Raw genomic sequence first — 12,960 nt, 5'->3', positions numbered from 1 at the left:
GAATCAAATCATAATTACAAATACCGATGTTAGGTAAACAGCAGGTGGGATTACACTCAGTAGACTGATTGCAGTAAGTCTTGCAGACAGCGTGTGCGCGCTGATGCTCGACATAAAAATGGCTTGGACAATGTATCTCTCAATTTGCAAAAAAAGCTAGTTAAAGGGCTAACTCTAATGGACTCTTGGGGGAGATCAATGCTTGTATCATGGAAAGCCAGTAATTACAAAAATTAGATGCTATGCAGAAACATAAAGCTACCTCTTGTGTTGTTTGATGACCAAACAGATACATTCAGTAAAAAAAAAACCTTCTAGGACAGTGAAAGTAACAAACTTCAGTTTTAAAATGTCACATTTACAAACTTCAAAAATCATCATTCATGGGCATGCTCCTACTAGAAAATGAAGATAAATCCTTAAATAATATTCTGTCACTCTGCTCAATATATTTATCGTAAAACGGGGTCTCACCTCAATTTTGGTAGAAGCCATAATAAATGTACAAGATCAAATCCATGTATTTATTGCATATTTATACATGAGGAAGTATTTCGTATGCAAAGGCATGAGATGGAAAGCTGCTACCTAAAACAGTGCAACTATACTATACAAAGTCACAAACATTTGCAATACAATATGACAATAAAATTCCTTGTCCATGCAAGGTCAGTGAGGTGCAGCCAGTAAAAGCTTCAGGATCCAGAGGTGTTAATGCTTGTAGCTCGCAGGTAGACACTGTGAAGCAGGTGCTTGGGAAGGCAGTCCAAGGAGCTGGACAAAATGTCTTTGAAGCAAATGACGGCTTCCAAGCACAACCTTTAAGAAAATAAATTACCATGTTATGTTAAAAAGAAAGCAGACTTCTAGTAGATTTTATGAGCACGGTAGGTGCAAAACACAGCCCAACAATTATTATCTGTGTGACTGGCATTCTATTCTCTAACTTTAGACTATAATTAATATGGTTATTGTTATAAATACAACTGAAAAGCTGTTCCCTACATTAAAATGCTATACACTGTATGTAAAAAAATACTGAAATTGAAACATTTGTTTTCACCTCTATCATCTCACCAAGATAATACCAATGGCCAACTCCTTTGCGCTAGGTACATCATGAAAACAGCGTCCAAACAGCATCTAAATTCCAGTGCCCCTAAATATTACTGACAGAGAACGTGTCCATCAGTATTACTGTACCCTAAAACAAGTACATAGTGTGACTGTAAAGAAGATTATGTTAATCAGAGTACTGTGCCAACAAGTGTCTCAGCAGAATGAGGTTACTGCAAAACAAAGTCAGCTGGAGGTCTGTTCCCCATCTGTACGATGGTGATAAGGGACATAAGAATCATTGTGTGACATAATAGGTTAATCAGACACAATGCTGATTAACAGGCCTATCCAAATTACTATATCAGTAGGGTTTAGTCCTTAAAATTACTACACTACAGAGCCCACAAATTGTACAAGCAAATAACTGTTGCAAATAGTGAAGAAACCAGAAACAGCTTCCACAGGGTTTAAAATAATAATTATTTCAAGTATCTCGCAATATGGTTTCAGTTGTAAAGTACAAATGAGTGGGTTTGCTTCCTCTTCAGTTTAGTAGTTAAAGAAAGCAGCTTCTCAGTGTTTTTGTGGCACTGATAATAGGGGAGAGCTCATAGAGGAGGTATAGCAGACTCACCTTAAGTTAACTTTATCCTATATCTTGTTTCTCTTCCTTTCTCAAACTGTGGGAAGTATCACACACAAGGAGAACAGAAGGGTGAAAAAACTGAGCAGTTTAAGCACAAATAGTGCACTGCTTGAAAAGGAAGTCTCAAGACTGTAATGGCTGCAGAATGTAGTCAGATTAGTCTACTCAACTACCTTAGAAATCTCGGACAGTCAAATAGTAGCAGAATTCTACTTAAGCTGATATAGGTCTGGTGGACTGTGTTTGACAGCAGAAAGAGGTATGTCTAATGCAAAGTGTAGAAATGCTGAGCGTGGCTACAGGTCTCTACTTCCATTGCTTCAAAATGGGACTGAACAGTTGATCAGAAGATTAGACAGCCCTGGTTCAGTCAAGGTAAACCCCATACTGAGTGCGGGACGTGGAGATATAGCATTCATCAGTCAAGAAAGCATGCAGCATTGAAATAAGGTAGGGAGGAAAAAGTCCTTTAGAGGAAGTCAGTCCACAATTTGGAAACAGGGGGGGGGCGTACCTCTCCCATATTAGCTTTTACCAATGTATAGTCAAGATTTAGATGTGGAAAGCCTTGAAGATTGCAAAATGCGTCTGAGAGATACTATAGCAAATGAACAGGTAGTCGTTAAAGAGTTGCAGTTCATGTTGACAGCATGAGACCCAAGGATTTGAACTGGAGTCTGGCTAAGTCCAGGTTCAAGTTCTAACTAATTGTAGGATGCCAGACATAAGGAAACATGTGCACTAAGCCCAGCAGATGGCATTTAACAACCCTGTTGTTAAAAGCCACAATTGCTGAACTCAGTTTTATGCTGTTAAAGTATTGTCTATATCTGGATGGGATACAAAACATGAAATCGATACACCAACACCTGGCTAGGATTCCTTTCTGTGTTAATCGATTAACTAACCTAGACGTTGATTTATAGTTTGATGGATGGTATTCGGTCCCGTCAAGGTGGGGTAGGACATCATGTCCTGTGTACAACATTGGACTACCGTCCGCCAAATTTAGAGATGACCATGAGCCCAACAGACATCTTGGTACATTGAAAGGGACCACCAACATGGTGATTCCTCTCAATGTACTAAACATTTTGCCCAGCAAACTCAATATCGCAATCAAAGTCTGGAAAAATCAAATTAAGATACAAACAATTAAAAAAAAATCTTCTTTCTTTTGATCAGTATGGTTTACTGTAGCCACAAACATAATGCAACAACAAGGTGATGGTTGGAATGCTTCAATTAATCTCAATCACTGGCAATTGCCTAGGTCCACATTCCAGTTTGTGACATTCATCCACCATGCCACTCTAGACAAAGGCCCACTTTTGCAAATCGGTACCAACCCTGCGCTCAATGGGAATAGTCTGTTCCAAACTGTCAGACAAGGCCCCCTCTGGTAGGGATCACAAGCAACCCCAGACCAGTTTTGCACTGCTTGGGGCTCATTAGTAGGTTGTAGCTTGAGTCCTATGGTACAGTGAGTAAGACACCTATGTCTGGGCATACAAACATGATGCAGCATAAGATTCATATCAGTGAAACCATATATCATACCTACCTATCCAAAATCTCCCACACTACTCTTTCATACCACAATCACAGCCAAACTTATGAAACACTCAAAATTAATGTTTAATGGGCAAGTTTAGGTCATATAACAAATAGTGTAAAGACCATAACGCATCCTAGCTCGTTAGAACAGAGCAAAGATATCTACCTTGTTAGACCTGTAAAATCAATAAAGAAGACATGCTTCGCAGTAAGCAACTATTAAAGACCATCATGTTTAGTGTAAAATTCTACCTTTAGCAGTTCCTTTTAAACTTTTAATAGACTGTAAAGCAAAAGAACATGAAACAAGTTCCCCTTCCAGCAAAAACAAAAAAAAAGAATATTGAAATATGTCTTTACCTGACAAGAGATTTGGGTTGAATATTAAACACAAGTGTTTCATTACTATGAGCCTGAAAAAACAAAGAGGGTCTTGGTTAAGTTGACCAATAACAGTTTGTGACATACTCTTCAAACTCGTTTGCAGTTTTAATGACCAGTTAAGAAATGTTTGAAAAGCTATGGAATGTAGTAAGGTTACAGATTTTTACAAATTACATAACAAAATTACAAATTTACCGCTTTGTGATGGGCAAGCAAATTGTTGGCACATCCACCAAAAACAATCACTTCTCCTTCCTTGCTGGCACATGCTGTATGCCACAACCTGCAAGAGATCATAGCAAAATGTCCAATAGTCATTAACACATATTCAAATAAAAGCAGAAAACAAATTGTAAGAATTGTTCTCGACGCAAAATAAGGTTTTTCAGGAACACAAATTTGGACATTCACAGGTACAGAGGATGCAGAACTGAAGCAGCAGTACACTTATAGAAAGCAACAAGTGCATGTGGTACGATAGACAAGAATAGTCAAAGAAATTAGAAACATGAGTTTAACCCCTTGACCGCGGCTGGAATTCCGCTCCTGTGCTGGACATTCCGATCGCGGGCGTGGTCATGACGGCTCCCGGCCGCCGTCAGCACACAAGCACTGTGACGCATGACGGACGGGAGCAGTCATCAGCACGCAAGGGGTTAAGATCAATCAAAAAGATTATAATGGTAATAAGGTAAATGTCAAGAAAAATGGTTAAGAGGATATTAATGTTCAAAAACTATTCCCTTAAGGGACAAAGGAAAAACCTAGTGCTCAATGTTAATCAATAAAGAAGGCCATAATACACGAAAAAAGACTAAGTCCACCAGTGAAAGCCTTCCTGAAACCAAGGATGACAGCCAGAGTGCACAGACTCTTGTACAGAGGTGCTCTGGCTGGTCAATGATTTTACTTTGTCAGTCTCTACTGTAAAATGCAGGCATGCCCTTTCATATGCTAGCCAGGGTATATCCAGCCAGTAGAAATGCCCGCCCCCTTGAGCAAGCCGCACTTTTGGTGGCAAGGCTGGTGGGAAAATTAGTAGTCAAGAGAGGCGTGTCCCCTCTCTGCCAGGACCACCCCTAACGTGCCCTGGACCGAGGGGACCCCCCCTCCTAGGAAAATCCTCCATTTTGAATGGAAGGATTCGACCCAATCAGGAATCAGGTTAGGGGGATGCCCCCTCCCCAAAGGAGGAGACATTCTAAGGGTGTCGTCACCCTAAAGGCAGCTAGCCCATTGGCTACCATCTGCCAGGACCTTTAACGCCCCTAAATTCAGTATTTAGGGGCACCCCTGAACCTTGATCCTCAGATTCCTGTGACCCAAAAAGAAAAAGGACGAAAAAGATGCTGTGCAGCCGAGCATGGAATAAGACTACTGATTTGACCCCAGCACTTCCAGCCTATCTCCTGACGACTCCTGTCCCGTGGCCAGCGACTCCCAAGAACCCCAGGAAGACTGCCACTCTTCAGCCAAGACCAGATTTCCCGAGGACAGCAGCCCTGACCAAAATAACCTACACCAAGAATTCCAGATCCATGACCCCTACCCTCTCGGCACCCGATGCCCACGGCCCAAATTTGTATGGCTCACCTGTCCAGGGGAGTCTCCCCGCGATCCTGACCTCGTCTTCTTCGGTGGCTGACCTCTACTGGACCCCATGAAGTTGCCTGCAGCCTCGGCACGAAGGCTCTCCCTGACTGCGACCAGCTCCAACCAAGAAATCCTACACCAAAAGGTACCCCTGCATCCTCAGCCCTCCGACCTTGGGGAGACCTACCGATGGTCCCTCGACCTCCCCAGCCTTCTAAATTATCTGTCCAGCTGGTGGTCACCTCCAGCCAGCCTCCTGGTCAGAGCCTGCAGCCTCTTCGTGCGACTGAGAGTCCCCAATGAAATGCATTGGGCGCCCGACCCTGTACCGCTGGTGGTGTAGCTTTGCGGGGCCCATGCTGATCTTAACACCCTGGGCTTGTGTCCTGAAACTGTGGGTACTTACCTGCAAACCGTGCCTCTCCGAGGTGCCCCCAGTCTTCATTGATTTACAGTGTGCGCCCAGTGACCTCTGCACCCGGCCACGCCAGTGTCGCTTGTGGAACAGTACCTACCGTAAACTGAACGTTTCCCAGTGTTGGTTCAAACCCTCAAAGACTAGGATTGTAAGTCCAGTACTTACCTGCTAATGCATACAACGTTTTTCCTCCCATGGGATTGCATTGCATTGTATCTATTGCATACAACTGTCTATCTTTCACATTGCCAAGTGCTACTGTTACCGATTGACAAATAAAAAAGCATTTATAAGACTGTAAAGCATTTCTTCCATCTTCTAAAACAATCCATACTGCATTTCTTAGGTCTCGCCTGGCGAAAGCAGCACATGCGCTGCTCTTGCCATGGAGAGGACCTTTTGTAATCAATTCTCCCTGTGTGCTTACATGCACGCGTCTGCATGGAAGAAGATGGCTGCCCTCGCCATCTGTCCAAAGCAGACAGCATGCGCGGTCCGTATGGACTGTGGACAGTCCGACGCCATTTTGTTGCTATAGCAACGAAAATGCCGCTTTGCGTGTGCTTTTGATTAGCGTGGGCTTCGCGCGTATTTCGTTCCAGTGCCGCTTTTGTTTATTCTCTGCTCCTCTGCGTTTTGGCACTGCCTGGAGGCCATGCACAATGCAACTGTGTCTCTATTCTCCGACTTACGACTCCACCCTTCTTGTCACGAGACTGCTGGTGCCAGGCTTTTTCCTTTACACTCTGCTCTCCTCATAGATCTCTCCCGCCAATGGGCGCAGTCCAGAGACCGGCGCCGTCAAGCTTCCTTTTCCTTTCTCTTCCTTCTTCCCCCAACCTCCTGTTCATCACATCTCATGGAAGACGCAGGAGCTTGGCAACCTGGAGAGAACTGCGCCTATCAGGTAAACACTTGTTGATTTTATGTATTGTGCACTGTTGCTACCGTACAGCATTTGATTACGGACTTGCTTATGCAGCTCAGATAATTAAGTAGGCATTTAAATGGGTGCAGGCAATGACATGTTACAATACATGGGGTAAACCACAATGTGCCATGTGGCATGTGAACACAGCCAGCCAGGATTATGTACAGAGAGGGCAAACAGGGGCCCACAGTAAATCTCAATTTGAGGATGGTGTGAGGGATTCAAAAGTTAAGGTTTGCATGTAGTCTGATCCGTACACATCAAATCATGCTTGACAGGAGCAGATCCTCCATCGCGACCTCAACAGTATCTATAAGACTTTAATCAGAGCTCCCAACTCACTGGTGGTACTTTTCAATGGTGAGCCCAGATTAATAGCTTACGTTTCTGTAGCTGAGTGACCCATATCAGTTGATGCACTAAAAGTCTACATTTGAGTGTCTCCTCCTTCCCTGCCCTAATCTGGAAATAACAGCTGTAGTAAATGCCACACGGTGCTTGGACATTAAAACCTGTGGAATCCACACTAACACATTTTAAAAAAACAATAATCACATTAAGCACGCAACATTATTAAGTTAAACGAATACTCAGTACATTGGTACGAAAGGCCCGAGGTTTTTTTCGTGGCAGTCACACAGATCCTTCATCACATGGCTTCATACATCCTTAGTAAAATCAAAATCATTATAAACACTCATATCAGTCATATAGCCACTCCACCTCTCAAATTGTTACCTACCTGTGGACCCACTAACTGACAGCCCCATATCACTAGGCCACAAATATTTGGTCTTTAGTAACCAGTTATTGTGCATCTGTCTTTAACATTGTTTAATCCGCGAGTTTCCGGAGCTGTGACGACCCTTCCTGACCCTGCTCACAGGAAAATTCCGGGAACTGAGCTGCCCCCGGTATCTACGGCTCCTTCGCTTGGCAGACACGCAAATTCCCGAACAGCGCGGCCCCAGGTGCCCTCAGTTCTCTAGACCACGCTAGCTTTCCTTTATACTACCAGCATTATAGTTTGTGGACAGGGGGGGTGGGGTGGAGTGGAGGTTTGTTGTTTCATTCCCCACGTGTTTTTTGTGAGTTGTTCTTTGCTGACCAGCTCCTAGCAATTACTTGGTAAGATCATATTTGCTGACTTGAGAAGTCTGTATCGCACTGTCCTGAAGGAGCAGGAAGTCCTGTTCCCCTTTTGTTATACTTGTAATGCCAATAAAAGATTTAAACCCTAAAATTGTTTAATCTCTCCATACTCATTGGTATGTTTTCACAGTGCTTTAAGAAGCGAGTTGCATATTTTGCCACACTGTATAGCTCTGCTGTTCAATGTACTGTTGCCTCATACCCAGTAATAATCACTGAATGCTGTAGTCGCTAAACAATATAAATATGCACTATCAGTTGCACACTGCTATCATATCTTTCATAAATCAGTTTTTCTGTTGCATACACTTAACTTCCAGATGTTACATTATAACTGTGCTCTCCTGTTTTCAGTTGCTATTTGTTCTACATTTCAGTAGGGTTTTTATGTATTTTTAAATGTTTAAAAAAAGTTAATCAATATTTCTTCGTGTATGCTCTGTACATAATCAAGGGGTGGAGATTTTGCAACGCTTGTAATTTTAAAAAAAATCTTTCCCTCCTTTCATATTGCAAATTATTCCTACCTTGTGTTCTACTCCTGACGTCCTTCTTTGTACACTTTCATTTGATTTGCTCTTTCAAGTAGCTTTTCAACGTTTCTTTAAACTCACTGCCTGTCTAGTTTCTCCGTACTCAAGTTCCTCTTTCCATCAGTCCATTCTCCCAACCTCATATCAAACATGTGCATAAATGTACATATATTTACATATTTCTTTGTTGTGGATAAAAGGTTAATGGTGGGCATTTAACACTGCTCTGTTCGTCAGCTTAATGGGTCAGATTTGTTGAACAGAGATTTTCTACTTAGGACATAAAACATATGTATCGGGGGGTTGGGTGCTTAGTTATTGCAAGCAAGAATCCGTCAGTCCTAAATCGGCACTATAGTACGCAACCATTCAGTGGGCGTGTATCGGGTGAACGGAGACCGATGTCTCTTCTTTTAGAGCGCTTTTGAGACGTACCTCAAGTGTGAAATTGTCACACTTTCTCGGTTATGGCAGGAGGTGAGGGTGCCTTACTAAAAGGAAATGAAAGGAAGGGAAACGTTATTCAAAGAGTACTTGCGGTTCGCATTGTGCGGACAATCGGAGATCCGTCTCTGCTACCTGTGGCTCTGAACCTCGTGCGCTGTTTGTGCTGACTAAGGGTGGGCGGCCAGCTACGCTCCGTGCACGGAGTGCGCGTAGTGCCGTCTCCTACGCATTTTGCGTAGCGGGCGTAGCCAGGCGGCACTACGCGCGCTCCGCAGACGGTGCGTAGCCGGCCGCCACCCGCCTCCCTCCCGCCCTCCATAAATATTCAAATAAAAGGATTTAAAGGTTTTAAAAACACTTACCTCTCCGCCGCGTCCCCGGGGCTCCCTCTCCCGTCCCTGGAATCGCGCCGCCGCCATTTCGGATACTAATGCGCATGCGCGGACCGCCACGCATGCGCATTTCTCATGAGAAATGCGCATGCGCGCCCGCCCGCGCATGCGCATTAGTATCCGAAATGGCGGCGGCGCGATTCCAGGGACGGAAGAGGGAGCCCCGGGGACGTGGCAGACAGGTAAGTGTTTTTAAAACCTTTAAATCCTTTTATTTGCATATTTAGGGAGGGCGGGAGGGAGGCGGGCGGCGCGTAGTGGGGCTACGCGGAGTGCGCGGGTGGGCGTAGTTTTGCGCCCACTTCGCGTAGCTCCGCGGAGCCCCCCTACGCACACTACGCCCAGGGTTAGTGCTGACACCCGCCCGCTAACCCGGAACTGCCGCGGGATTGCTACATTCGCGGAACGCACGATATTCAATACCCTTTGACGGGCTACCCGAATCCAGACCTAATAAAGCGAAACATCTGGCTGTCCGGGTATTTTAACGAATTTGAGCACCATCCACATCACTTGATCACTACTGTTTTAACCATGGGTAAGAACCTCCAGGTGGAGGCTGCATAACCATACTGACCCGATGATTATGCACACACGTGAATGAAGAGAGGAGAATCAACATATACCGCTACCACGATCTTCCCATCACATGCATGAGGGTCATTTACCTGAGACACCCCACATATCTCCTGCATACCCTGGTTGTGCAGGACAAGTGATCCTTCCCCCTATGATTAATTGAGATTAAAGTTAAGGAAACTGATTGGATCAGAACTTCCTCCTCCCTCATTTGATTGATTTATAAGTACAAAGTGCCTCTTTTCGCACCGCTTGCATATTTTCAAACCACATAAATAAAATGCATTGCCATTTACAATGGCAACAGCTCAAACTCTGGCGTCCATTTTAGTAATGTTTTTTTTTTTTAAAGAAAAAAAAAACATTGTCAATTACAATGTCATAACTCAAACTAATGTCAATGCGAGACCTATTGCATTTCCAATGCTTGTTTAAATATTACTACTTTGAAAACTGTTACTTACATGACACTGAGTATGTTTTGGTTCAGGAAAATAAAATAACTTTTTATACCAAACAATTTGTCTGGATTCAGTCTTTAAGTGTGTGCTATTATTTCTTGCCTGGGTGTGTTCAATATATGCTTAACCCTACTCTCTGATAAGCCTAACTGCTCCACCACCCTACCACAAATAGAACTTTTTGTATGATCTACTTGAGTCTCTGGGGATTCACTGGACTCTGTGAACACTATACCATACTTTGGTATAGTATATACAGAGCCAGCTTCCTAGACCTCTTATCCCTGGAAATTATCTGCTGGCGCAATGCACTCTATACAAATCCTTGAATCTTTGGAGGCAAATGGGCGGTATTTTGAAATGGGTATGGCCATCTCAAACATTAGAAACTTGTGACGCTTGGTGCGGATGTGAGCATGAACATTTATGTCCTACAGGTCTAAGGATATTATACATTTTCCTTCCAGAAGCAGGTGGCGGGCATCCTGCAGCATAACAATGTGAAACAAACATGTCTAGAGTTACTCTTTCACTTGCCACGGGTCAAGAATCAGACACAAATCGCAGTATTTTTTTCAAACAAGAAAATAAACTCATTTTGCTAAGATTTGCTGTGGGATTATGGACCTCTTTCTAGAGCATGGACATGATCTTTGCCTGGAGTTTATGTAGGTGTGTCATCTTGCTTGCCTGATGTAATAGATTCCCACTTGGGCACTAAGGCCAGGATTCTCCCACTGCTAGATCCTGTGCGTGTGGCAGTGCAGTGGCCAGGGCCGCTAAGAATATTCATGTCTACTTGTGCCCTGCTATTTGGGCTGGTTGCATTCCTTCCTCCTCTCTGCTTCTCTGTATAAGGTACGTCTGTACATCACATCAACAGAAGGATGGAAATCTTGCATGGCATCAACAGTAGGGTTGATATCTTCCTCTGTAAAAGGCTCGACTCAAGCCCATGGCTCCAAGACTGGGCTTCTGGTGGCACAGTTGCACAAGACCTTGCAACCTGGCTGTATCAGTATTCACCTTGATGTTCTACAGTGCATCGTCAACATAAATTGTATATCCAGGATTCTGTTCTAAACTTAAGGCCTGAAAGACATGCACCTTAACCAGCCTTGCCCAAAGAGGACCACTGCTCCTGCCAACTGTCTGAAGCCTCTGCTGATTATGTGCTTTGCAGAGCTGATGACCATCACTGAGGCTCTTTCATGCAAAGGATTTACTTTTCTTTACTTCACTTGTCCTCTGGCATTAGATCCAGGTAAGGTGAAATGTCCGATCACATTTGGTCGTTGTATAGCCCAAGAAGAGCCAGTGAGTTAGTCACTCTTATATTAAAGGAGAATTTCTAAATATGTAGGCATATTACATACAGATGTTGGGGCAGCCACTGAAGGTTTAAATGCTTTAAATGAAGAACAAATTTTTTTTTATATCTGCGGGAAATTGACTTGTGGTGTTTGCAATAGTTACAGACCTGTCTGAACAGTCTTGATGTTTTTTTAGCTTTATACACATTATGGGGTACAATGATACCTCCAAACATAATGAGCTTTGAACAAGATTAGTCCGATGGACCTACAATAGTTGTTAAACAACTATAGAAAAACTTACATTTATACACGTTTTCTCTGCCACAATGTCTTGTTATTAGAGTAATGACATGTAATCTAAAATCACATCTGTATTCGTGAAGCTTGTTACATTAGTTCATCACAATTCTGGTTGGCATGTTCATCAACCAGCTGCACCCCTGCCCTTACAGTCCTCTGTAGTTGAAGTACCCATTTCAAAATGACGGTTGGCAAAATAAACATACAACGTGGTAGCCATTTTAAGTATTTAAGGAAAGGTTGGCGAGTTTCATTATTTGGGCATATGCCAATCCACATCAGAGAGCTCTAATAAACTTCAAAAAGCCATTGGTCACAGCAGGAAACCGAGCTGCACATCAATGTCTTGGAACGTAGAGCTCTTGGTAGAGAGCTCCAACCCTTCCTACTCAGGAGCAAGGGGTCATCAAATTTGATCTGAATAGCCAATACAATCTTATTAACCCCTTCGCAGCTGGGGGGATTCCCCCGCTGTGTTGGGGGTGGGGGGGGCGCGTACAGCGCCCCCATGCTCATGACGTGGAATCAGCCCAGCGTGCGAGCGTTCCACGGAGCGCCGTCGGTCATGACGAGCTCAGCTCGTCATGAGCATCCAAGAGGTTAAGAGCTAAGGCAGACACCAAGGCCTTCTAAAGACCCTCTATATTTAATAAAAAAGACATGATTTCTTATTGTGGAACCAACACCTTCAATGTTTGACAGCACTGTTAATGTCACACACTGTGGTTATGCGACTTATATGCAGATTAAACAAATCATGAAAATAAAACTCTTAAGCCATGAAATGGGAGTCCAAAAAACAGGATTGTGTCATTTATCGATATATTATTGGCATTGCATGACATGTATTGCCACAGTACAGTAAGGAGGAAGGGAAGCAATGACTGCCCGAGAAAGGAACCTAATTAGGCACAAAGAATTTAACTGAGAGAGATAGGGTAGAAAAATAACTATAAGCAGTCAGCGCTTGAATCAGTGTCCTAACACAGGGAAAAAACTATCCTCTGTCGCAGCGAGACTCGCCCACATCTTCTGTGGATTGAGAAAGTTTGTAAAGCGGAAACAGCTTGGGCATCTGGGCACAGAAGAGGTAGGGCTGGTGGGACTTGGAGAGAGGGAGGCAGTTGGACCAGACAAGAAATTTGAGATTTATTTTTGTGAATAGACCATTTGCAGCATCTATATTGTTGGA

The 12,960-nt window shown here is 43.5% G+C and overlaps 1 protein-coding gene across 1 annotated transcript in view; it reads right to left on the bottom strand.

Moving 5' to 3' along the window:
• Nucleotides 1-510: 510 nt before the first annotated feature.
• Nucleotides 511-12,960, bottom strand: part of KLHDC2 (kelch domain containing 2) — a 151,353-nt gene continuing 138,903 nt past the window's right edge. Inside the window, exons 11-13 of the mRNA XM_078659710.1 lie at nucleotides 3,842-3,929; nucleotides 3,623-3,675; nucleotides 511-819 (exon numbers count right to left, since the gene is read on the bottom strand). Of these exons, the coding sequence (XP_078515836.1) occupies nucleotides 696-819; nucleotides 3,623-3,675; nucleotides 3,842-3,929 (265 nt within the window). The 3' untranslated portion in view covers nucleotides 511-695. The remainder of the gene's footprint in view (nucleotides 820-3,622; nucleotides 3,676-3,841; nucleotides 3,930-12,960) is intronic.

The sequence above is a fragment of the Lissotriton helveticus genome, chromosome 9 (assembly GCF_964261635.1).
Source record: "Lissotriton helveticus chromosome 9, aLisHel1.1, whole genome shotgun sequence".
Lineage (NCBI taxonomy): Eukaryota > Metazoa > Chordata > Amphibia > Caudata > Salamandridae > Lissotriton > Lissotriton helveticus.
This window is presented reverse-complemented; position numbering and strand designations above follow the sequence as displayed.